Source organism: Ovis canadensis, chromosome 1, assembly GCF_042477335.2.
Source record: "Ovis canadensis isolate MfBH-ARS-UI-01 breed Bighorn chromosome 1, ARS-UI_OviCan_v2, whole genome shotgun sequence".
Classification (NCBI taxonomy): Eukaryota; Metazoa; Chordata; class Mammalia; order Artiodactyla; family Bovidae; genus Ovis; species Ovis canadensis.
Genome location: NC_091245.1, coordinates 205,809,501 through 205,832,989, shown reverse-complemented (window position 1 = coordinate 205,832,989; position 23,489 = coordinate 205,809,501). Strand labels below are relative to the sequence as shown.

The 23,489-nt window shown below is 57.7% G+C and overlaps 1 protein-coding gene across 1 annotated transcript; it reads left to right on the top strand.

Annotated features, from left to right (window-relative positions):
• The first annotated feature begins 659 nt into the window (after nucleotides 1-659).
• EPHB3 (EPH receptor B3) lies at nucleotides 660-20,931 on the top strand. The gene is made up of 16 exons (XM_069558796.1): nucleotides 660-1,244; nucleotides 10,097-10,161; nucleotides 11,262-11,934; nucleotides 14,445-14,600; nucleotides 15,379-15,720; nucleotides 15,885-16,009; nucleotides 16,168-16,327; nucleotides 16,409-16,517; nucleotides 16,886-16,938; nucleotides 17,994-18,116; nucleotides 18,230-18,477; nucleotides 18,934-19,149; nucleotides 19,261-19,410; nucleotides 19,502-19,695; nucleotides 19,786-19,941; nucleotides 20,046-20,931. The coding sequence occupies exons 1-16, from the start codon at nucleotides 1,136-1,138 to the stop codon at nucleotides 20,152-20,154; spliced, it is 2,988 nt and encodes a 995-aa protein (XP_069414897.1). The 5' UTR covers nucleotides 660-1,135; the 3' UTR covers nucleotides 20,155-20,931.
• The last annotated feature ends 2,558 nt before the right edge of the window (nucleotides 20,932-23,489 follow it).

Genomic DNA, 23,489 nt, shown 5'->3' with positions numbered 1-23,489 from the left:
ATAGCCATGCCTCTCGCATGGGCTCCAGCAACTCCGTCCTTCCTCCATAACTGTTACACTCTGCGGTGATGACTTCATGCCTGCCTCCACCGCTGTGTTAGCTCCAAGAGAACACAAACCTCTGTCTTATCCATTGCTGTATCGCCAGAAAACTCTAGTCAGTCTTTGGCTCAAAGAATGATGAAATACACGAATGAATAAACAAGTGAGAAGATCCTGGTCACAGGATGTGTCGCAGAGGACGCCCACCTGGTAGTGCGTAAGCCGCGATTAGGTTGGGTCCGGACGTGCCTGTAAAGACAGCCACATGGGGGCGGCCTCAGGCACGCACAGACCACACGGGGGCGCCCCCGGCTCGTTTTACGTGAATGGCACCTCGGACTCAGGTTCGGTTACTAATCACCACTGGGGACAGGAGGCGGGCTTCTCCTTCTGATGGACAGTATCGCTCCGCCCAATCTAATTCATCTTTTCTTTGGCCCCGCCCACCCCAGGCCTCAGAGAACCTGAGGGTGGGCGTGACGGAACCGCTGCCAACTGAACTCCGGCGGAGTGCTGTTGAGGCCGAACCAGCGCGCCTGGCGGTCTGTGAGTGGGCGGCGGGTGGCTAGGGGCGGGGACTCCGCGATGACAGGCAGGCGGACAGCCCCGCCCCTCTCATCCAGAGCGGCCGCGCCAGCGCTGGGGACAGCAGAAGTGAGTACGTGAGCGGCGCAGCAAGAACCCAGCTCGGACCCCGGACGGCGCGCGCACCCGGAGTCTCAGATCCCAGTCGGGCCCGCAGGAGACCGCTGGATTACTGTGCACACCGAACTACCACCATTCGCTCCCTCCCGCCCCGGCCCGCCTCCCCGAGTTCTCTGGCTCCGAGCTTTCCAAGCGCCCCGGATCCTCCTGGACCTGTCCGTCCAGATTCCCCCAGGACCAACCTGCCCGCTTACCCCAGGATCGCCCGGCTCAGGGCGCCGCCTGGGTCCCGGAGCCGACTGCCTGGATTGCACCCTCCTTGCCTGGATCTCCTGGGACCGTGCGCGAGCCTTCTCGCGCCTGCCGAGCGGATCCTCCTGCGGGTGCCCGCAGCCCCGCCGGCGCGGCCCGGCGCGGCCCGGCTCGGCTCCCGGAGCCAGTCCCGGCCATGGCCCGAGCCCGCCCGCCGCCGCCGCTGCCGCCGGGGCTCCTGCCGCTGCTCTCTCCGTTGCTGCTGCTGCCCCTGCTGCTGCCCGCCGGCTGCCGGGCGCTGGAAGGTGAGCGGCGTCGGGGGAGTGCGTCCAAGGGTTAAGGTGTCCGGGTCGCCCGAGCGGGAGCCGGGGGTGAGTCTGCGGTGTCGGTCCGATGCGGTCCAGGCGCACTTCGGAGGAGGCTCGGTCACCCGCACCCTCTCCAGAGGCTGGAGCTGGGGTGGCGGGGACGCCTTGGGCGCCGCCTCGTAGGTTCCAGCTGCCGGCTGTCTGCCAGTTGTGGGATCGCAGGCAGCTCGACCTGGGTGAGCGTCCCTGAAAAGTCATGGCCCGGCGGTGAGCTTCTGTAGGAGTGCCAGGCACTCAGAATAGAGGAGCGGCGTCCTCCGCACCTCCTGGTTGCAGGGAAGTGTGCGCGACCCCCACCAGGCAAGGCCGGGGCTCTGAGGCTGCTGCTGGGCTCCCCGGGTTGAGGGGCCGCGTCGGCGAGGAACCTCTTGGAGTTAACCCGGAGAGTGAGTGCGTGCACGCCGCTTTGTCAGGGGATGGCTGCTGGGATGGTGAGGCGGGAGCCTGTTATTGTTGACGGTTTACCGAGCGCCAACTACCCACAAGGTGCTGTGTGCACCGCCGTTGCATACTGCTCCGGCGCTCCCCCTCTGCCTTCTTGCAGGACCCCCACCCCCAGTGCTGGGGTCTCCACCGAACTCCAGAGGTTGTGGGGTTTGTCTCAGGTAGAGCTAGAGCTGATGCCTTACCCATTATCCAGTGGAAAAGGCCAGGCTTCTCCGTGGGTTGTGTGAAACCTGCAGAGAGGGCTGCTGGGAAGGGGGGGTTGCTCCAACTTCCACAGGACTGTGCCTGGATGAACAGCCTAAGTGGTTTTGGCCCCCGTGGGAGAGCTCACATAATCCACTTGACACAAGCCTGCGGGGACAGAGGCACTGACACCGGGCAAACAATAGACAGACAGACAGATACACATACATACACACACGGTTTTCTAAAATTTTTGGAGCCATTAAATGAGGCAATAAAAACCTTCCTGAATGTGGAGGAAAGGACACCACAGACTGCGGGAAACTGAGATGACAGGCAGTACTTCTATTTGGTGTCTTTAACCTATCTAGTCACTTTCTTAGTTTAAGAACAAAAACATGAATTCTGTGTGACTTGGTTTGTTCTCATGTTCACAGTCGGTAAACTTGAAGGTTGGAAGGAAAAAAGAACAGAGTTACAAGAGAAAGGCATCTTCTGGTGCTTTTTCATTTTCTCCAGGAGGAAAAAAAACATTCTTCTGAATCCCCATCGTCTTTTATCTCTGAGCCCATTGGTGCTGACAGACTGATTCACACGGGTGGACACATGCAAATCCAGACAGACACACCGAGGTCGCACCCACACTTGGCGCACACTCACCCACATGTGTGTGATAGGATCACAGGCGTGAGAAACCAGTGTGGAGCTTTGTTGTTGATCGCCTCAAGGGTGTGAGCCTGCTGGAGTTCCCAGGTCTGTGTCTTAGCTTAGGAGAGCCGACACCGGCACATGCGCTTACGGGGCTGTGTGTGCCAGGCCCCAGAGCCCTTGTTGTGGGGTGCGGTGGACGCTGATGCTGAGAGCGGGGCGAAGGGGGGGTGGTTTGGGTCAGGTGAGCAAGGGCTACCTGAAAAGGCTCACCCCCTTCCTTCCTTCTTCCCTCCCTGTGTCCCTTCTTCCTGTTTCCCTTCCTTTATTTCTCCTTGTCACTCTTCACAATCTGCTGGTCCCTTTAGACCCTAGCTGGCAGGTCCTAGCTGGGAGCTGGCATCTGGCTTTCCAGGCCCAGGACATGAGGGGCAGACCAGGAGGCAGAAGCCTGGTGAGCTGCAGCAGCCCAGGAAAGAGAGGGCAGTGGGGCTGTGGCCCCTCCTCTGTCCCTTCCTCCCTCAGCTGTGAAGTGGGGTCTGGGGCTCTCCCCTGACTGCGCGGGTGGTCGCTGGGAGGCCAGGCCAGTGTGGGGTGCTCCTAAGAAGGTGGCAGTGCCTCCCAAGTGTGGCTTTCATTAATTCCTTCACGTTTGCCATACATCAGAATTTAGGGTCTTCAGTTAGTGTGAGAATGAAAGAAAGAAGAGAGATGATGGCTTAGGCGCTGACCCCAGCCCAGTGGTCCCCCTACCCACCTTCCTGCCCTCCCTCACTGTGACCTGGGAGAGTAGTGGAACCCACCTCCTAGGGGGTGTTATGAAGATTGAATCCTTAATGTGTGTCAAGTGCTTAGCACATAGCTATTGTTGTTCAAGGATTAACTGTTGTTATTATTATTACCCTAGGGTCTGCTCCTTGGGGAGCACCAGAAAGTGAAACTGGTGTGTACACTTGCCCTGCAGGAGGGAGCTTAGAGGAAGCAATGATGAGGGGAGGAGAAGCTGGTCTGGGGAAGTTGCTATCCCCCCTCCGCCAACCTCCATTTCTCTCCAGCTTTGGGAGGGAAAGGATGGGGTAGGAGGAGACTTGACCTTGACTCCTGCCTGTACCCCATCCTTATTCAGGAACTTGAATGGGGGATGGGTAGATTTGGGGGTCCTGGGCTAGGCCAGAGGGCAGGGCTAGATGGGATACCCAGCACGGAAAATCTCTTCAGCATCCCCAAGCTTTATGGGTGGAGGATCTCACCCCTTTACTCCAGCCTTCCCTTTGGTTTTGCTAGTATTTGGTTTGCTCTTAGCCTCTGGGGTCATTATATTTAGGCCAGGTTCTTAAGCTGTGGGTGCTGTCCCTCATGGTCTCATTGGTTAGATGCCAACTAGCACCTAGTTGCTCTTCCATCTACACACTTGGGGTTCACCAAGGTTTTGCCTCCAAATATTTCAGTTTTCCATGAGGATAGAGCCAGGGTCCTTGCTTGTCCTCCTTGGTTAAATACCTTTCCTTGCCCTCTAATTGATTCCCCCGCCCCCAACATGCGTACAAATTGCCCTCGAATTTACCCTCAGTCACAGTCACGGGGAAACAGGGCCACCTGGTTGCTCACTCCTCTTTCGTATCATGTTCCCCAGTCCCCCAAGCCAAGATCATTCTCCCCTTAGGGATCATGAGTGGAGTCCAGTAAGTGAGCGGACTAGGAACGGGGTGTGGGATGAAGAAGGATGTCCAGAACACAGGGTCCTCATACCTCAGGTAGGATGAGGAGGTCCCTGTTAGGAAGAGACCGTTTGGAGAAAAGAGAAGCAGTTACCAGATGTAAGAGGTGGGGGCTGGTCGGCCTTCTCCCAGGCAAGCCCTGTTGCTGCAGCGGCAGACTCTCCCTGGGGAGGGAGGCGTGTGTGAGTCCACCTCTTTCTCAGCGGCAGTGACCACTGAGGAGGTGGCAGCTGAAAAGTGACAGCGGGCTCGGGTTTCTGTGGCTTTCCCATGTGTTTGAATGGCCTCTGGTGCCCCTCACCCGTCTGTCTTGAGCTGGCACCTCAGAGCTGCGACGAGGGACAGTGGCGGGTACTCGAGGGAACCAGCTTGCCCGTCACCGTCTTCCCTTTAACCAGAACTGCCGCCCCGCGCCGCCACTGTGGCCTCAGCGGCAGCAAGCTAGCCCAAAGCTGCCATGGGCAAGGCCTCTGCCACCCGGCCTTCCACTAATTAAACAGCATGAAGAGGCTGAATCACTAGGCCTGCATAGTTTGAAAATTGTAGCCCTGCCTGTTGTGCTGAGTCAAACTGGTTTGTCGGGATTGGGCAGCTGGGGGTGGTGGGGAGGGAGACTGGGTACAGCTGGGCACCTGATGGGGTGGGAGCGGCCCCTGCCCCGAGGGCTGGCCCTGGCACCCCGTCTCCTGTCGCCTCTCTGCCCTTAGACTCCTGGTCAGACCGGCTGCGGCCAGGATCCCAGGGAAGCCCTTAAAGGCGAGCTGTGCATCCGCCCTCTGGCTGGCTGGCAGGGCCACGACTGGGGTGGGGGCCATCAGTCCTCTTAGTGTTAGTCGCTTTAGTCGTGTCCGACTCTTTGAGACCCCAGGGGATCTTCCCAACCCAGGGATCGAACCCGGGTCTCTTGCATTGCAGGGTGGGGATCGTGGATGAGCACTGAGGCATTTGGGCTCCTGCCTCTTGCTTCCGCCTCGCTTCTCCTCCCTCTCAGGTTTATTTAATTATAAATCCCCGTGATCTGAGGGGAAGAATGAAAAACAAAATGTGTTCCCTGTTCTGAGATGCGCCCCTCCTCTCTGACCCAGACCTGAGGGCCTTGGGGCCGTGGCAGGGGGAGGGAGAGGAGGTCCTACAGGTCCTGTGGCAGTGTCTGTTTTAGATCCCTTCCTCCTGGCTGACCATTTGGGTGTGCAGGTTGGTACACGCATGTGCACACGCTGAGGCGAAGGGGAGGGGTGGGAGGGGAGAAGACAGGACAGATCGCTCAGGTTGGTTGTCTGAGGTAGGGATCCCAGGCGGGAGAGGGGGACCGACTCTGGACAAGTCTTCCCTTTCTCTTTGCAGGCAGCGTCCCAGGGCGTGCCTCCTTGCTCAGACCCTGTGTGTCTGTCCTCCTGGCCCTGCACATTCTGTTGCCCCAGTCCAGAGTGTGACCTTTCCTGCTGCCTCACAGTCCGTGGTCTGGAGTTAGGGCTGGTTGGTCCTTGCTCCTGTTCTCTAGACTGTTTTTTATTCTCTGGGTCTCACTGGCACACCTGCTCGCAGGGTGGGGTGCTTTGTGTGACGGGGCTTGGGGATGCTGTGGGATCTAGTAACTCCATAAAGTCATGTGCCCCTGGCCCTTCACTAGGGCAGGTGCCAGGCTCCCGTATGGCCCAGTGAGGCCCTCAGACACATGCTGGTTGCCCATGATGTTCTCCTCCTGGGCCCCCAACTTATGCGTGTACGTGTTGCCTGAAGCTCCTGAGGCTACCTGCCTTCATCCTAGCACCCCCACCCTACCACGGCCCCGGAGCTGGGGACGGTACCATGGTGCTAGCAGGGAAGTGGCCTGCTGCTTGGGCAAGGGCTGTACCTGGGGAGGCTGCACCCTGCCACACCCAGAAGCATCTTCATGCCCCTGCCCCAACCCCAGCCTCGGGACCTGTGACAGCTCCTGCCTGGGCTAGGGCCACAGGAAGCCGGTCTGGGGCTTGTTCCTTCCCTGTGCCTCTGGTCAAGGCTGCCCCAGTCTCTCTGCTTTCTCAGCAGAAGAGTGCCCTCTCCCAGCTCTTCTCCATTTCGCTTGAAAACTCACCTCACAGAAAGAACAGGCTTGCAGAATGTGTGTGTGTATGGCCTGTGCATTGAGAATGCAACTCCGAGGCTTTACGCCACCTCTAGATATTGATACGCATACTGTGTCTGCATGCTCCTGTAGAACGTTTCAGTGCAAGTGGGCATCTGCGCGTGTGCAGCTGATGCTAGTTGTGTATGACTGTGTAAGAGCATGTCACGGCGTCTGTACAGGCAAACTGGTGTTTGTGTTTGCACTTGACTACACTTAAGACTGTGACGTGTGGCTGGCAATAGCGTGCGGCTGGGTGTGTAGGGAGAACGCACTGTTGGCTGCACACACCCTCGCGGATGCATATGTCTCAGGAAATCCGCACATATGAAGGCTGAGAGAGTGAGTCTTTGCCTAAGGCATGCCGAATCTGTGTGTAGGAAAGATTCATTGTATATGGATGTCTCAGGAAGACTGATCTGTTTGGACCAGATGCGTCCGTGTGTCTGTGAAAGGCAGACTGTGTGTGAAAGCGTGTGTGTGTCTGCGGGTGGCTGTGGCTTTGTGTGTTTTTGTCCACCATATGTGGGACTGGTCGCTCTTTAGCCCCAGTGGTGGGAAGGAGCCCGGCCTCTGAGAACTCGGTGAAGTGTGTGCCTCTGTGTGCACAAGCGAGAGCCACACAGCTGCTGCCACGTGGCCATTCACGTTGGCCCCGTGAAACCCGAAAGGGGTGCTGCTTTCCTTCTGAGCACTGGAGCCCCAGTCCCAGAGAGTTCCAGAAAGGCCCGGCGGCCACTTCCTCTGCTTTCCTGCTGGGGGGCCAGGGGTGGTCTGCCCAATGGAGCCTGTATCTGCCAGTGTCCACTGCCCTCTGGTTCCCCTCCAGCAGCCACATGGCGGGACAGATGGGGGTGGGCGTGAGGTGGGCAGCTGGGGAGTTTGGAGACTGCCCCTTCATTCCTCTTTTGTCCTTGTCCCCTGTACCTGTATCCTTCACCCCAGCAAGTGTGTACTTACACACACACACACACCCTACACATAGGAAAGGTGGGCTCTGGAGAGGTGAGCCTCTCCCCAGCAACACCACAGATTCACACACAACCCCCCTCCCACGTTCTTCCTGAGGCTGGGACACAGGCACCTCAGGGTCTCCCTCCTGCAGAAGGGAGTAGGCCCTTCCCCTCCCCCAGAGAGCAAGCCCCTCCCCAGCAGGGTGACCGAGCCCTTCCTCAGGCACACATGACTCGAAATCTAAGTCCTCTCCTCATTAATGGGAAAAATGTGCCGAGATTGAGCGATGGCCAAGGCTGAGCGATGGCCAAGGGCCGATCCCCTCGCCCCTCCCCTTCTCGCTCCCCAGAAATTAAACAGAAATGAAGAGCCTCCCCTCACCAACCTCCCCCACTCCGCCCCCCTCCCCAGCGCCCCCTCCCTCCCGCCTCTCAGAGCCAGCGCAGGGCTTGTTTTAAACTGTGGAGGAATCTGGCTTGGAGGGGGGAGGGGGCTGAATATTTGGGTTTAAACAGTTCCAGATGGGTTTGGCACAGGCTGAGCAGAAGGAAGTGAGGGAGAGGGAGGAGGGAGGCAGCTCGAGGGAGCGGTGGGAGCCCTGGCCGGCTCGGTGGCGGGCGGCGGGCAGCGGGCAGCGGGCAGACCAGCAGGCGGACTGGCTGGGGGGAGGGGGTGCACTTGGCTCGCGGCTCCCAGGGGCTCCCAGGGACCGCAGCACTCCCGGCTGCTGGCTGGGGAAGAGGCTACTTGGCAAATCCCTCTCCGTGTCTGTCTCCTTAGGCCTCCTTGTCTCTCCATCTCGCTGCCTTTTGTAGTCCACCGCCGGCCATCCCGGCTGTCTGGTCCTAGTCCGCCGCCCCGCACATCCCTCGAGCTTGGGTGCCGCCCACCATCCGCCCGCTCCGCCCCTCCCTGCCTGTCTCTGGACCCTTGCTTCTGCCCACCCCCACTTCTCTCCCCGACCCCTCCACCCCGGCGCTGAACGTGGTGTCTGTCTGTCTGTCTGCCAGAGGGGCCTGTCAGGCCACCGACGACGACGAAGCTGTGATGGCTCACCCCTCAGCCTGGCCCTCCAGGGGCCAGCTGCTTCTGCAGGAAGGAGGAGGGAGCCGCGCTTCCCAAGTGAATGGCTGCTGCTGGCGGGCCCCCTTTGCCTCACATGAGGGCCTGGGCCCACAGCTGCCCCGTCCACCATCCCCAGCTCAGAGCCAGACTGCAGGAAACTGGTGAAGACCATAAGCCAGGAGTCTGTAGGGTTTGGATCTTTCCCTTCTCCAAGTACCTCCAGCCTGCCCCTAATGTTGATGTAGAGGCCCCAGGAGTTCTGGGGCAATCCTGCCCCATTGCAGCTTGGAGTTGAAGGGAGAACCACTGGCTGTCTTCCAGGCTATGAGAAAAGACTCAGGACCTCTTTCCCACTCCTAGGTGTAATGTTGGGGTTTCACTGCTGAGAGAAGAGTTATTAAGCCAAAACCCAGATCCAGTTCCTAGGGAAGCAAGTTTATGTCAGAAGCATTAATAGACCCATCCTATGGCCAAGCAAAGGAAACAGACAAAAACCCCGAAGCTTAGAATGGGATTGGTGCTGCAACAAAGCCCCTGACCCTGGATACACAGAGGAAGGCATCTAACACTAACTTGGGGGTTCAGGGTAGGCTTCTCAGAGGAGGTGACAGCTTGGTTGAGACAAAGTATACACAGGAGCTTTCCAGGCTTTCTGTTTCCTCTTTACAGAAGGGCATATTGCAGTCACAGTACCCGGGTTAAGAGATTGGTTGTAGAGTCAGACTTGAATTTGAGACACGTTTCAAAACTTTTCACCTCAAATTCTAGCAGTTACCTTAGGTCCTATATATATTGTACTTGGGCTTCCCTGGTGGCTTAGACAGTATAGAATCTGCCTACTATGCAGGAGACCCGAGTTCAATCCCTGGGTTGGGAAGATCCCCTGGAGAAGGGAATGGCTGCCCACTCCAGTATTCTTGCCTGGAGAATCCCATGGACAGGGGAGCCGGGTGGGCTACAGTCCTTGGGATGGCAGAGTCGGGCACAACTGCGCGACTAATACCTTCATTTTTTTTTCACATACTGTATCCAGGCATCAGTTTTCTCATCTGTAAAAGGGATACACCGACAGTACTTTTATCCAAGCACTGCAGGAACAACTGAACTAGCTCTAGAGGAGCTGGCTGGGCCTTGGTGGTCCTCACCGCATTCTCAAAGAGCATTCCTGTCCTGTCTGCCAGAGGTGGCTGTGTAGGAGGCTGGGTGGGTGTGGGCTCTGGCCTGTGACTGTTCTCCCATTCCCCTGAGCTTGCGTGGGACTGCGGGGCTGCGCCTTTGTGTTGGGAATGGAGTCAGGGGAGGCCTGGGCAACAGGGTCTGAAGCACACGGCCCTTTGTTCCAGGATAAAGGCCCTGCCAGCCCCTTTGTGTGGAGATTAGCAGAGCCCGTAGGTGTGTGAACCGGCCTTGGCTTCTGCCTCATTAACCCAGACCTGGGGTCAGCAACTAACACCCACTCCCAGCTGGCCCGACAAGACATCTTTGAGGCTGTGACATCTCTGGGAGTGGCTGCAGGGTCTCCTCTGGGCCAGGGGAGCTGAGAGCTTTGGGAACCTGGGAGTACCTGGTGGGAACTGATGTCTGGCATCCTGGACTTTCCTGGGCAACCTCCTTTCTCCTTATCCTAAGCTTGGCCCCTGACCTTTTTTCTCTTGTTGCTTCCACAGAGACCCTCATGGATACAAAATGGGTGACATCTGAGTTGGCATGGACCTCTCATCCAGAAAGTGGGGTAAGACCGCCTCTCCATTTCTCCTGAGTGTTGCTTGCCAATTAGCCCCTTTGCCTCAGCAGGGCTGCCTCTGTCCCCTACTTGTCAGTTTCCCCACCTGTGGCATCCTCATCGTCTGCACCTGTCACCTTCCTCTTTGCCTGCTGGTCCATCTCTGAAAGTGTTTTCATCTCTGACCCTTTAGCCTGCCTCTGTCCTTCCTCCGACATATACACCACCTTTGTCCCATTCTCCCTCTGCCCACCCCTCAGACTGTCTGCAGCCCATTCCCATCCCTTTCTACCTGGCAGCCCTTTGCATGTCTGTCGTCTCCCTCCTTCCTGGGTCCTTGGGAAGAGCACTGGCTTGGGAACAAGGAAGCTTTGGTTCCAGATCTCTGACTTGCTGTGACTTTGAGCAAGACAGTTTACCTTTCTGGGCCTCCATTTCTTGAATGTTACATTCCTATAGTCCTTGACATCTCTGACGTGTTCTAATCGACCTCCCTCGATGGCCTTCACAACTGTACTAAGTTCTGGAACACTGGGTGTGAGTGACATTACAGACCTTCAAGTCATCAGACCTGATTCTGTGACCTTGGGCAAGTCCCTGCCTTTGTGAGTCTTGGCTTCCTCTTCTCTGGAGTGGGAACAACAGATGCATCTTCTTAAGGAACTGTGAAGGTTAAATGTGATGGTAATAGTGGTAATCAGTGTTTATTGGACCTACTTAATTCCTCACAGCCTCATTTACTTTCAATCAGTCCCATTTTATAGACAATGAAACTGAGGCATAATGATAATAAGTAATATAGCTGATACTTACAAAGTACTTATCAGGTGCCCCATTCTAAGCACTTCATTCAGTTAAAGTCATTTATTCCTTAAATATCTTTGTTCTTACCATGTTCCAGATGGGGAAAGGGAGGCCAGGGAGGTTAGGTGACTTAACCTGTAGTCACACAGCAAACAGAGAACTGAGACTGGAACCCACTAGTCTATATGCTCAGCCACTGCCCCACGGAAGCATCTCTGTGAAGTAAATGTAACAGGTCAGATCTGGGTTTGTGATAAACACCCGGCAAATGCTGGTCTCACTGTCCGTCTTTCTCTCTTGCGCAGTGGGAAGAGGTGAGCGGCTATGATGAAGCCATGAACCCCATCCGTACGTACCAGGTGTGTAACGTGCGGGAGTCCAGCCAGAACAACTGGCTTCGCACAGGGTTCATCTGGCGGCGAGATGTGCAGCGGGTCTACGTGGAGCTCAAGTTCACTGTGCGGGACTGCAATAGCATTCCCAACATCCCTGGCTCCTGCAAGGAGACCTTTAACCTCTTCTACTATGAGGCTGACAGTGACGTGGCCTCAGCCTCCTCCCCCTTCTGGATGGAGAACCCCTATGTGAAGGTGGACACCATCGCACCCGATGAGAGCTTCTCCCGGCTCGATACTGGCCGTGTCAACACCAAGGTGCGCAGCTTTGGGCCGCTCTCCAAGGCTGGCTTCTACTTGGCCTTCCAGGACCAGGGCGCCTGCATGTCGCTCATCTCCGTGCGTGCATTCTACAAGAAGTGTGCGTCCACCACCGCAGGCTTTGCACTCTTCCCTGAGACCCTCACTGGGGCTGAGCCCACTTCACTGGTCATCGCCCCCGGCACCTGTATCGCCAATGCCGTGGAGGTGTCCGTGCCCCTCAAGCTCTACTGCAACGGTGATGGGGAGTGGATGGTGCCTGTGGGTGCTTGTACCTGTGCCACCGGCCACGAGCCAGCCGCCAAGGAGTCCCAGTGTCGCCGTGAGTGAGGACTGGCCAGGGGGAAGGGATGGAGGATAGGCCTGGGCCACCACTGCCCACTGCCCCCTACCCACCACTTTCCTGCCTGCCAGATCTGGGGCAGAGGGAGGAAAGGGAAGAGGGGTATCAGGTGCCAAAAATGTTGTACAAGAAGGGAGATGAGAGAAAATGAGGAGAGACACCAGGATCGTAAGAGAAATAATGAAACTAAAGAGAGAGGAAGGAAACCATGGGGAATCCTTGACAAAGAGGCACCTGGAGAATGTGTTCAGAGCCATGTGAGGCCGGCAGAGATGCCTGCTTGTCCAGGCCCAAGTGTATGTGTCACCTGGAAACATTGGGTGGGCCTTGGAGCTCCAGGCACCTCATGCTTGGCCATTTAACCTGGGGGTCTCATCTGCATCTTAAGATGCTACGTTTATAGTACAGAGATCAGAGGCCCAGTCTCTGAACTTCTGAGTTCTGACTCTGCCGCTTACCACCTGTGAGACCTTGGGCAAGTCACTGAACTCTTGAACCCTGATTTCCTTATTATGTGCAAAATGGGGGCGTTAGTGGTGATTCCTTCATGGAGCTGTAATGGGGCTGAACTGAGTCAATGCATGGGTGCCCTTGGAACAGTGCCCGGCACATGGGGAAGCAGAGCACCATGTAAGTATCTGCTGTGACTTGCAGGAGTACTGGGATGAAGGGGACAGGGATTGTTTTGTCCTTGATTGATACACAAGAGCAGGCTTCCCAGGTGGCACAGTAGTAAAGAATCCACCTGCCAATGCAGAAGACGTGGGTTCGATCCCTGGGTTGGGAAGATCCCCTGGAAATGCCAGCTCACTCCAGTATTCTTGCTGGGGAAATCCCATGGACAGAGGAGCCTGGTGGGCTACAGTCCATGGGATCGCAGAGTCAGACGCGACTGAGCGACTGAGCACGTGCACACGCAGGCGTGCAACAAGGAGGGTGGGGGGCCTGCCTCTGGTGGCTCGCCGAGACTCCTAAGACCTCACAGTACTAGACTTTCCAGCTATAACCCCCGTTCACGAGAGGTTCTCTCACCTGAGCCTCACCACAGTCTTGTATGGGAGATTCCAGTTACCTCTTCTGTTTAGCCAATAAGGAAGCTCAGAGAGGTTCTGCTCTCCAGGCCTCATGGTGGGGAATGTGGGCACTGGGACCACAGCCTCATTCAGCTGCTGTTACATGCGTGTCAAGGTGCTGAGGGCCTTGTCTGCCCTCCTGGTGCTTGCAGCCTGAAGCGAAAAGGGTGGGAGCCAGCTCTTCGCACAGGCCTTGGTGTGGGGGGGCTGGTGGCCGTGAGACTTCATGTCTGTGCTGTCATGGGAAGGTGAACAGTGCCTTGCCCGGCGCCTCTCCACTCCAGTATGGGAACCTGCCCCCAGACTTCCTCCTCCTAAGTGGAGAAAGGGGGTGGGGGTGATGAGCCTGACAGCCTGAAGAGGGGCTAACACTCTGCAGGTCCCTGGCAGGAGATGCATGCTGGTTCCCATGGCAACCAGGCTGGCCTGGCCCCTGCCCCCTCTCCCACTGGCTCAAAAGAGCTTGGATGGAATATCACCTTAGTCAGGGGAGATTAAACCCCAGAGAAGGCATAGCCCCAACTCCGGGCATCCCACACTCAGGATAACCTTCTAGAAAGCAGTTGTGTATGGACAGGGTGACCATATGTGTTAGTGTGTCCAGGGCAGCCCTGGTTTACACCCATCAAGCTATTGTGATTATTGTGACCCCTTTTACTCTCAAAGCAGTCCAGTTTGAGTAATAAATCATATGGCCATCATAGATATAGGGGATCTCCAGAAACCCAAGTCCAAATAGAGGTGCCAGGTGTTCAGGCACCGAGCTCTGGGCTCCCTCTTGCGATTGGGGTTCCCCTTGTGGACACTTTGAGGCCTCTGAACTCCAGGTGACCTCAGCCTTCCTGCCTGGTTTCTTTCTCTCCTTTTCTCACCCCTTCTCAGCCCCTACCCCTGCCCCAGGGCAGAAAGGAGCTGCTGCCCTGCTCCTGGTGGGCGGGGAGAGAGGTGGGCCGTGAAACTCAGAGTCCTCAGAGTCCCCACCGCTGGTTGTTCTGGAGTGTTCTTGAGGTTCTTTAGGAGTAATTGCCCTTGAGTTTCAGGGAGGGGTGGGGGCATCCCAGCAGAGTAGAGGATGCTCCCAGCCTGCTAGTGGTCTCTTCCCATCCCCCTCCACTTCCTCCTCCTCCTTCTCTCTTCCCTGCCTCGACAAGTCCAGGCTGTCCAGGTGATGGAGCTGACGTCGTCTTCCATGAGGCCCCAGGGGTGGGGGTGGGGGAGGGGTGGGGAGGAATCCGCTGACTTGGGGTTTGCCTTTTGTAGCTGCAGTCAGAGTTAGGCAATACTAGCATGGGCCGCACAGTCTGGGAGGTGGAGGGCCAAGACCTGTGCTGGGGAAGGGCCAGATTCCCATGGAGGTGTGGAGGGTTGTGTCTGCAGGAAAGGGAGCTGAGACTTCCATCCTCTTCTCCCCGACAGCCTGTCCCCCCGGGAGCTACAAGGCAAAGCAGGGAGAAGGGCCCTGCCTCCCCTGTCCACCCAATAGCCGCACCACTTCACCAGCCGCTGGCATCTGCACCTGCCATAACAACTTCTACCGCGCAGACTCCGACTCCGCAGACAGTGCCTGTACCAGTGAGTGGTGGTGCATCTTCATGTTCTCCTCTGCAGGCCAGGCTGGGGATGCCTAAACAGTCTCTATGAATATCTCCACTTTCCAGATGGGGACACTGAGGCTCAGGGTGGGGGTTAGATGTTGTGCTCAACCATGGCGCAGGTAGGACGTGACCAGCCCCTGAGCCGGAATCCAGGTGAACTGAAAGGCTTAGCCCTCCACCAATACTTAATAAGCATCTGCTAGCTCCTAGCCAGGTATCAGGAACTGTCTAGGACCCTCCAGTTTACTGCTGGTTCTTCTGTCTAGGACTGCTATTCTTTTGGTCCAGCTCCAGCCAGAGAGGGGGCCTCACATCCCTGGGGCAGCCTGGTATTCTGCTTTCTCTCTACTCTGGCCTTTGGTGCCAGGCATTGCCAGGCGCCAGGAATGATGCAGTCAACTGTCCTAGGAACTTGCAACCTGGTGGGAGAAACAGATGTGGAAACAGATAACAACCGTATAATGTGCTAAATGCAAAGCTGGAGGGATGCCCAGGAATGGTTACGGGAGTACAGAGGATGGGGAGAGGAGGAATCAAGGGAGGTTTCCAAGAGGAGGTGACCTCTCAAGTTGAGCCTTAAAGGCCAAATAGGAGTGTGCCCAAATAGGAGTGTGAAGAGGCATAGGAAGGGTATTCTGCATATGAAAGCAGAGGCAAAAGCAGAGGCAGGAAGCAGCTTGGAGAACACAGGCACTCTGGGCAGAGGGTGGTCCCGGGACCCCAGCTCACTGCTCTCCCCCTCATCTTCCCCACAGCTGTGCCATCTCCGCCCCGGGGTGTGATCTCTAATGTGAATGAGACCTCACTGATCCTTGAGTGGAGTGAGCCCCGGGACCTGGGTGGCCGGGACGACCTCCTCTACAATGTCATCTGCAAGAAGTGCCATGGGGGCCCCGGGACCATGACCTGCTCACGCTGTGATGACAACGTGGAGTTTGTGCCTCGGCAGCTGGGCCTGACCGAGCGCCGGGTGCACGTCAGCCACCTGCTGGCCCACACGCGCTACACCTTCGAGGTGCAGGCGGTCAACGGCGTCTCTGGCAAGAGCCCTCTGCCCCCCCGCTATGCGGCTGTGAATATCACCACCAACCAGGCTGGTGAGGAGGGCACACAGGAGGGTAGGGCCTGGTTCATCTTCCCCCACCCAGAGCGGAGTTGTCTGGGGCCTGCCCATGGACCACCGGGGGGCCCCTGGGAACTGGGTCCTTGGGGAGGATGCCAGAGCCTGAGAAGCCTGTGCTGAGCCCCACCCCTTCCCCAGCCCCCTCCGAAGTGCCGACACTGCGCCTGCACAGCAGCTCCGGGAGCAGCCTGACCCTGTCCTGGGCACCCCCAGAGCGGCCCAACGGAGTCATCCTGGACTACGAGATGAAGTACTTTGAGAAGGTCAGAGCCCCACGGGGCAGGAAGAAGCCCTGGGCAAGAAGACCGCCCCAGATAGTGTTGGGGGCCCCTGGGAGGGAAGCTTTGGGCACTGAGGAGGCTGGGCAGGGACCAAGAGACGTCAGGACCCACTGAGACTGAGTGTCCTCCTGGCGTTGCAGAGTGAGGGCATCGCCTCCACCGTGACCAGCCAGAAGAACTCCGTGCAGCTGGACGGGCTGCGGCCTGACGCCCGCTACGTGGTCCAGGTCCGTGCCCGCACGGTAGCTGGCTATGGGCAATACAGCCACCCAGCTGAGTTTGAGACCACAAGCGAGAGAGGTACATGTCCCCCCACACCTGTCCCCGCACCACCCACGCTTGCCACCCCTCCACTCACCTGTGCCTCCCCCTCGTCTCTAGGCTCCGGTGCCCAGCAGCTCCAGGAGCAACTCCCCCTCATTGTGGGCTCAGCCACGGCTGGGCTGGTCTTCGTAGTGGCTGTGGTGGTCATCGCTGTCGTCTGCCTCAGGTACTGATGGGCTCGGGGTCCACTGGAGCATTCTTTTAGTGCCCTTGAAACCTCTCAGCACATGCGTGACCATCACCCACATTAGACCTGGAACCACAGCCTTCCTAGGCCCAGGGTGTCATTGCTGGAGAGGCCCTTTCCAATCCACACCCATGTCTTCATTTGTCCCCTCCCTGTCCCCAGATTCCCTCCGGGATCATGTCCACGGAGCCTCTTGTCCACAGACCCAGAGGCAGCTGTAACCACTGACCATGGGACCAGGCACTGGGCCATCCCCTGTGCACTCTGCCCCTCCTATGAGCCCAAGGGTTCCCTGAACCGAGGGAGCCTGGACTTGTCTCAGGCCTCCCTTCTCCCCTTCCCCCTAGGAAGCAGCGGCACAGCTCTGATTCGGAGTATACGGAGAAGCTGCAGCAATACAGTGAGTCTGTCTCCTCATTCCCACCTCCCAAAGCTCCCTTGGTCCCTGCAGGGCTTGGGGATACCCTCTTCCCTGGCTGAGACTTCATTCCTTTAACTCCTCCCCTGGCTGCCCCGTCCTGCTTCCAATTAAGAGCCATTTCCTGAGCCCCTACCTCACTCCTGCTGGCCCCAGATATGAGTGAGATGTGACCCCTGTCCTAGAGGTAGTTAGTCTTGTGAGAAAGACAACATACGCACACACAGGAAACAATGAGAGAACAATTCAGTGTTAAGTCGGGGGTTCCTGCTACAGAGGGCAGTGAGAGTTCAGAAGAGAGGAAGGCTTTCTGGAGGAGGTAGCCTTGGGCTGAGCTGAGACAGGTGAGATTTAGCGGGGTTTAGAGAGGTGGAAGGGGGAGCATTCTGGGCTAGAGGAGTCTCTGGAAGGTAGTGGGTGAGGTGGAGAGAATGCCCAACTGTGGGGGCAGTGAGAAGACTGGTTTGACAGCTGCTGGGAAGCCAGGCTGGGTAGTTGCGACCAGTCCTTGAAGGGTCGTGAAAGGCAGGCAGAGGAGTTTGGACTTGACTGCACCATAGGTAATCTGAAAGGCTCTCAAGCTGGGGAGCAATACAATGAAAGCATTGTTGTGGAAAGACAGGTATGCGGGCTAGATAGGTGAGAAAAGTCCAGAGGCAGAGAGCCCAGCTGGGCGGCTATTGCAGTAGTCTGGGTGTTGATGGCCTGGCAAGGTCAGGGGCAGAGGGAATGAGGGGAGGGATGGGTCTGAAACAGGCTTTGACGTGATGAGAGATGAGGGAGAAAGGAGAATACTAGGTGTCTAGGTTTTATGGTTGCTAGTTCTCACCAAGGGGACAGTGGAGGGTGGGGACAGGGGAGCTCTAGCTTCATCAGAAAGGAATACAGAGCAGGCTTAGCAGGGAGGTTGGGAATGTGCTCCTATGGGGGCAGGGGATAGGGAGGAAGACTGGGGCAGGATCTGGGTGGCAGAATTCCCTCACTGTCCTCAGCCCAAGGATCTGGCTCCCTCTCATGCCCACCTTTTCTTCCTGTAGTTGCTCCTGGAATGAAGGTTTATATTGACCCCTTTACCTATGAAGACCCTAATGAGGCTGTGCGGGAATTTGCTAAGGAGATTGATGTGTCCTGCGTCAAGATAGAGGAGGTGATTGGAGCTGGTGAGTCTGTTGGGGCGCACAGTGGGGAGGAGAGGCTGACGGTTACCCCTGGGGGAGGGTGGAGGCCAGTTAGGTACACAAATAGCTTAGTACCTGTGCCCTGTGCTGTGCAGGGGAGTTTGGAGAAGTGTGCCGGGGTCGGCTGAAACAGCCCGGCCGCCGGGAGGTGTTTGTGGCTATCAAGACCCTGAAGGTGGGTTACACGGAGAGGCAGCGGCGGGACTTCCTCAGCGAGGCCTCCATCATGGGTCAGTTTGACCACCCCAACATAATCCGGCTGGAGGGCGTGGTCACCAAAAGTCGGCCAGTCATGATCCTCACTGAGTTCATGGAGAACTGCGCCCTGGACTCCTTCCTTCGGGTAAGAACCCCCTTCCACTCCCTAGACAGCTAGGTTGGGTAAGCCACTCGCTCCCACAAGTCAGACAGACCCTATACAAGCCCAGATATTTGCTGAGGTGGCCCAGTGCAGGGAGAGAGCTGGACCTTCAGAGCCAAGAAGACCAGCATTCTCATCCTGACTCTGCTCCACTGCTGCCTGTGTGACCTCAGGCTTTACTTAACCTCTCTGAGTCTCAGCTGCCTTGGTTGTAAAATAGAAATGGGTCCTCACAGAGGTTAATCGGTGATATATACAGATGCTGGCCACACAGGAGGGCAGCTCCTTACTCTCAGTGCACAGTGGATGTGGTCAGAGGGGTAGACGAGGTGTGGTCTTGAAGGACCTGGGAAGGTGGGCAGGCAGGCAGGTCCTGGACGGAGCCAGGGCCAGGCAACAGGGGATGGGCCGCCTCCTGAGCCTCCTAACTGTCTCCAGCTCAACGATGGACAGTTCACAGTCATCCAGCTGGTGGGCATGTTGCGAGGCATTGCTGCCGGCATGAAGTACCTGTCCGAGATGAACTACGTCCACCGTGACCTGGCTGCCCGCAACATCCTCGTCAACAGCAACCTGGTCTGCAAAGTCTCAGACTTTGGCCTCTCCCGCTTCTTGGAGGATGACCCCTCTGATCCCACCTACACCAGCTCCCTGGTACAGGAAGCAGCTGGGAGGGAGACTGGGGGCGGGGCCAACCAGGCAGGGGCTCGGGGCTGGGGACCAGCCCCGAGACATAGGGTGAAGGGCGTGTGCCCCCCTCACCAGGGCGGGAAGATCCCCATCCGCTGGACTGCCCCAGAGGCCATAGCCTATCGGAAGTTCACCTCTGCTAGTGACGTCTGGAGCTATGGCATCGTCATGTGGGAGGTCATGAGCTACGGCGAGCGACCCTACTGGGACATGAGCAACCAGGATGTGAGTTGGACCTGCCAGAGCGCTTGGGTGGGTGGGAGCTGCTGGGGAGCCAAGTGGTGGCTCACTCCAGGGTTCCTGGCTCTTGGCTCAGGTCATCAATGCCGTGGAGCAGGATTACCGGCTGCCCCCACCCATGGACTGCCCCACAGCACTGCACCAGCTCATGCTGGACTGCTGGGTGCGGGACCGGAACCTCAGGCCCAAATTCTCCCAGATCGTCAACACCCTGGACAAGCTCATTCGTAATGCCGCCAGCCTTAAGGTCATCGCCAGTGCCCAGTCTGGGTCAGTACCTCAGCCTCTGCTCCCAAGCCAGCAGCCCTAACCTGCTTCCCCCAACATCAGGACTCATCAGGTCCCCTCTTCTTCCCACAGCATGTCACAACCCCTCCTGGACCGCACGGTCCCCGACTACACCACCTTCACAACAGTTGGTGACTGGCTAGACGCCATCAAGATGGGGCGGTACAAGGAGAGCTTTGTCAGTGCGGGGTTTGCATCCTTTGACCTGGTGGCCCAGATGACTGCAGAGTGAGTGTGCCTCACATTTGGAGGGCCGGGGCTGGGGACTCCGAGCTGGGCCCGAGTGGTGGGCAGGAGGGGAGGCACTGACGCTGCCCTTGGCCCCTCTGCAGAGACCTGCTCCGGATCGGGGTCACCTTGGCGGGCCACCAGAAGAAGATCCTCAGCAGTATCCAGGACATGCGGCTGCAGATGAACCAGACGCTGCCTGTGCAGGTCTGACACCCAACTCCCACTGGGTGCGTGCCCCACCAAGGACTGTACAGGAACTTCGACCAGCCGACTGGACTTTTGGACTTTTGGATGCCCAGCCTTAGGCTGTGGCCCAGAAGATGGAAGATTGGGAAAGGCCCAAGCTGGGACTTCTCCTCCAGGCCTGTGCTCCCTCCCCAGGAAGTGTGCCCCAAACCTCTTCATATTGAAGATGGATTAGGAGAGGGGGTGACAACCCCTCCCCAGCCCCTCGGGGCCCAGGCCTTCCTCCTCACTGGTGGGGGGATCCCCACCACCTCAGACTTGGCTGTTCATCAGTGCTGGAGGTCCTGGCATGGTCAGGTGGGGAATAAGCCTGGGTTCCAGGGCCCAGCCCTGGCAGGGGTCTGGCCCCCCAGGTAGGCAGAGAGCAGTCCCTCCCTCAGGAACTGGAGGAGGGAACCCTGGGAATGGGGAAACGTAAGCCCCCTACCGGAAGCCAGCTGGCACCTCCAGTTTGCACAGGGACTTGTTCTGGGGGCTGAGGGCCCTGCCCCACCCCCGCCCTTGGTGCTGTCATAAAAGGGCAAGCAGGGGCCAGCTGAGGAGCAGCCCCTTGCCCCCCAGAGACTGACTCTCAGAGCCAGAGGTCGGATGTGTGTGTGTGTGTCTGAGTGTGTGTGTGTGTGAGCGTATGTGTGCATGCACTGGCCTGCACAGAGAGCATGGTTGAGTGTGTAAAGGCTTGGCCCTGTGCCCTGCCGTGGGGCCAGTTGGGCCGTCAGCGGAATAAAGGCAATAAGATGATTCTCTTGCCCCGCCTCATTCCACCTCTCAAATTCATGGCCTCTCAGCCCTGGCCCTTCAGAATTCCCAAGAGTCATTGGGAGGCCAAATGCAGGCTTCTCCAGGCTCAACTTCCTTTTTGTGTTTCAGCCTTATTGAACCTAACTTCTTGGAAGTGGGGTGATAACAGTATAGAGCAAACTCCCCCAGAGCTCCTTCCTGCTAAGGCCCAGCCATTCCCGTTCCAGGGGCTGTCTGGGCAGACACTTGCTTCTGGATGGTGTTTTATAGACTGAGCCCTTTCACACTCATTGTCTAGAAGGAGCTGGGGGTAGAGGGAGTTGATCAGCACCCAGGGTCGCAGGGCCCAGGACAAAGAGGATTGGGACCGCCCTGGTGTTCAGATGCAGAGGGCAGTCCTTTTCAGCAAGTGTCTGTGGAGAAGTATGGCTACTCTTTACTGAACAATTCCCATATTCCTGGCACTGGGCTAAAATGCTCCATTTATACATGGATCTTATTTAATCTCACAACAACTGAGCCAGGGAAGGAAGTATTTTTATCTCTTTTTTACAGAGGAGGAAGGGGAGAGGTTAAGTAACTTGCCCAAAGTCGCTGAGCCAGTAAGTGAGGCCTGAGGCTGGGATTCCCACCCTGAGACTGCCTGCACACTTGAAAGGTTCAGAGGATAAATAACCAGAACCAGGGAGAGGGTTAGGAAAACAGCTTCTGGAAATAAATGTCAAAGGAGAAAGGGGGTGGAGTGGGAATGGGGACTCAGAGGCCCCTTAGATGCAGAAACGTATGTGTGTGTTGGGGGCGGGGAGGGTGCGAATGCAGTGACTTTCCCAGTGTCAGAAGGAGGGAACCTTGGGCAGTAAACCTTTGTGGCGCATAGAACAGGTTTCCAAGGAACCTGCCGATCCCAAATTAGAGTCTGGCTGGACCCGGTAGGGAGTGTAGGCAAAGCCTTGTGGATCTCCTGGTTCACACGGAGCACTTCTTTCCAGGCAGGGCAGAGCTTCGTAGCAGAATTCTAAGTGGGGGCGGTAGCTAGGGTTTGGCGATGCTGAAGGGCTGCAGGCAACGGGCAGCTATTTCAGGTGCAGGGGGCCAGACCCCGGGAGGCAGACCAGGCCGGCGAGAGTAGAGTTGGTCCAAGGCGGAGGTTGAGGCACTCGACCCGCCAGCCCAAAGCCTGACAGGCAGAGGGGCAGAGGCCGCTCCGCCCCTCGCCGCGCGCTCACGCGCTGGGGCTGCACCCTTAGCGCGGCTCTTCAGTATTCCCCCCACGGAGCCCAGCGGCGCTGCAGAGGCTGCCCGGGGGAGGGGCGCCCCGCGAGGCTCAGGCCCCGGGCGGTGGGGCCGGGGGAGGTGGGACGGGAAGCCTCGGGGATCCGGGACCCGGTGGGACGGAGCCCTCCTCTCTTCCCTAGCTGGGAACTCTGCCGAGGGCGGGAGCTAGAGAGGACAAGGTGGGGGACCCAGGCGCCGCCGCTGTCATCGGCGCGAGGTGTGGCGAGCGGCCAGAGGAGGGGAGGCGGTGTTGAGTGGCGTCCTGCGCCGCATTCCCGGGCTGAGGACTCAGATAAAGGGGAGGGGGTGTTCCAAGCTCCTGCTCAAGTGTCCCCTTCCTGCTCTCGAGGCCCAGGGATGGGGGAAGGTCCGTGGCCCGCGTCTCCTGGAGTGACCCCCTCACTTATCCCTTCACTGTAATCATTTTAGCGGGACTCTGGGATGGGGGCTTGGCCCGAAGAGGTAGGGCATCGCCGCAGTGGGTAGGCAGAGAGGGCGGGACCGTGGGCTTCGAACGCCGAGGGAGGGCTTGGGGTCTGGGAGCCGCGCAGTGAGGGGGCACTTGGTGGGTGCGCTCCAGGACGATTTCAAGGGGGCATAAGGTACTCTGTTGAATGTGCCTTGTGCAGCACAGGACACATACCTCCCTTCACTTGTGTCCGGATTTGTTACTCTCCTGCAAACACACCATGCCCCCAAGTCACGTCCTTACCCGTGTTCTTACGTCCCGTTACAAAACTGCCTGGCCCCACCTCCCAGCCCACACACCCTAAGAGCTTCCCAAGATAGAGAAGAGGTGGGGGAAGGGATGCAAAGAAGGGAGAACAAAAGCCATCCCCTTCGTTGAAGGCTCCTCCCCCCCGTGCATTCCTACCTGGGCCGCGTAACCCTACTAACAACCTGTGTCTCGCTGGGGTCTGAGGTGAGTCCTCAGTCCTTCAACCGTGATGTAGAGGGACGGGGCGTGGTTAGGGCATAGGAAGTATGAGGATACTCAGGAGGAGTCTGGCTTTCCTGGGGGCAGGAGAGGAATGAGAGGTAGTGAGGTCTTGATCTGGTTAGAGTCTTCCTTAATTAATTACACACTCCTGGGGGCAGAACATTCGATCTCCCAAGCTAGTGCTTGAAAAGGGAAGCCAGAGGGCTGAGGGTGGGGGAGAGTGTTGAGCCTAGAATTGGGGCCGCTTCCCCTCACCTCCCTCATCCCATCTGCCCCAGAGAGGCAGTTGCAGCCCCAAATGACCCATGTCATGCCCCTCTCTGTGCCTGAGTGCAGAGAGTAG

What these genes read in the sequence shown, in the direction of transcription:
- EPHB3 (XM_069558796.1), top strand. Translation starts at nt 1,136, where the DNA reads ATGGCCCGAGCCCGCCCGCCGCCGCCGCTGCCGCCGGGGCTCCTGCCG. An exon ending in CCTCTCATCCAGAAAGTGGG is followed by an intron (nt 10,162 to 11,261) that starts GTAAGACCGCCT and finishes TCTCTTGCGCAG; the next exon opens with TGGGAAGAGGTGAGCGGCTA. An exon ending in TGAGACCACAAGCGAGAGAG is followed by an intron (nt 16,328 to 16,408) that starts GTACATGTCCCC and finishes CCTCGTCTCTAG; the next exon opens with GCTCCGGTGCCCAGCAGCTC.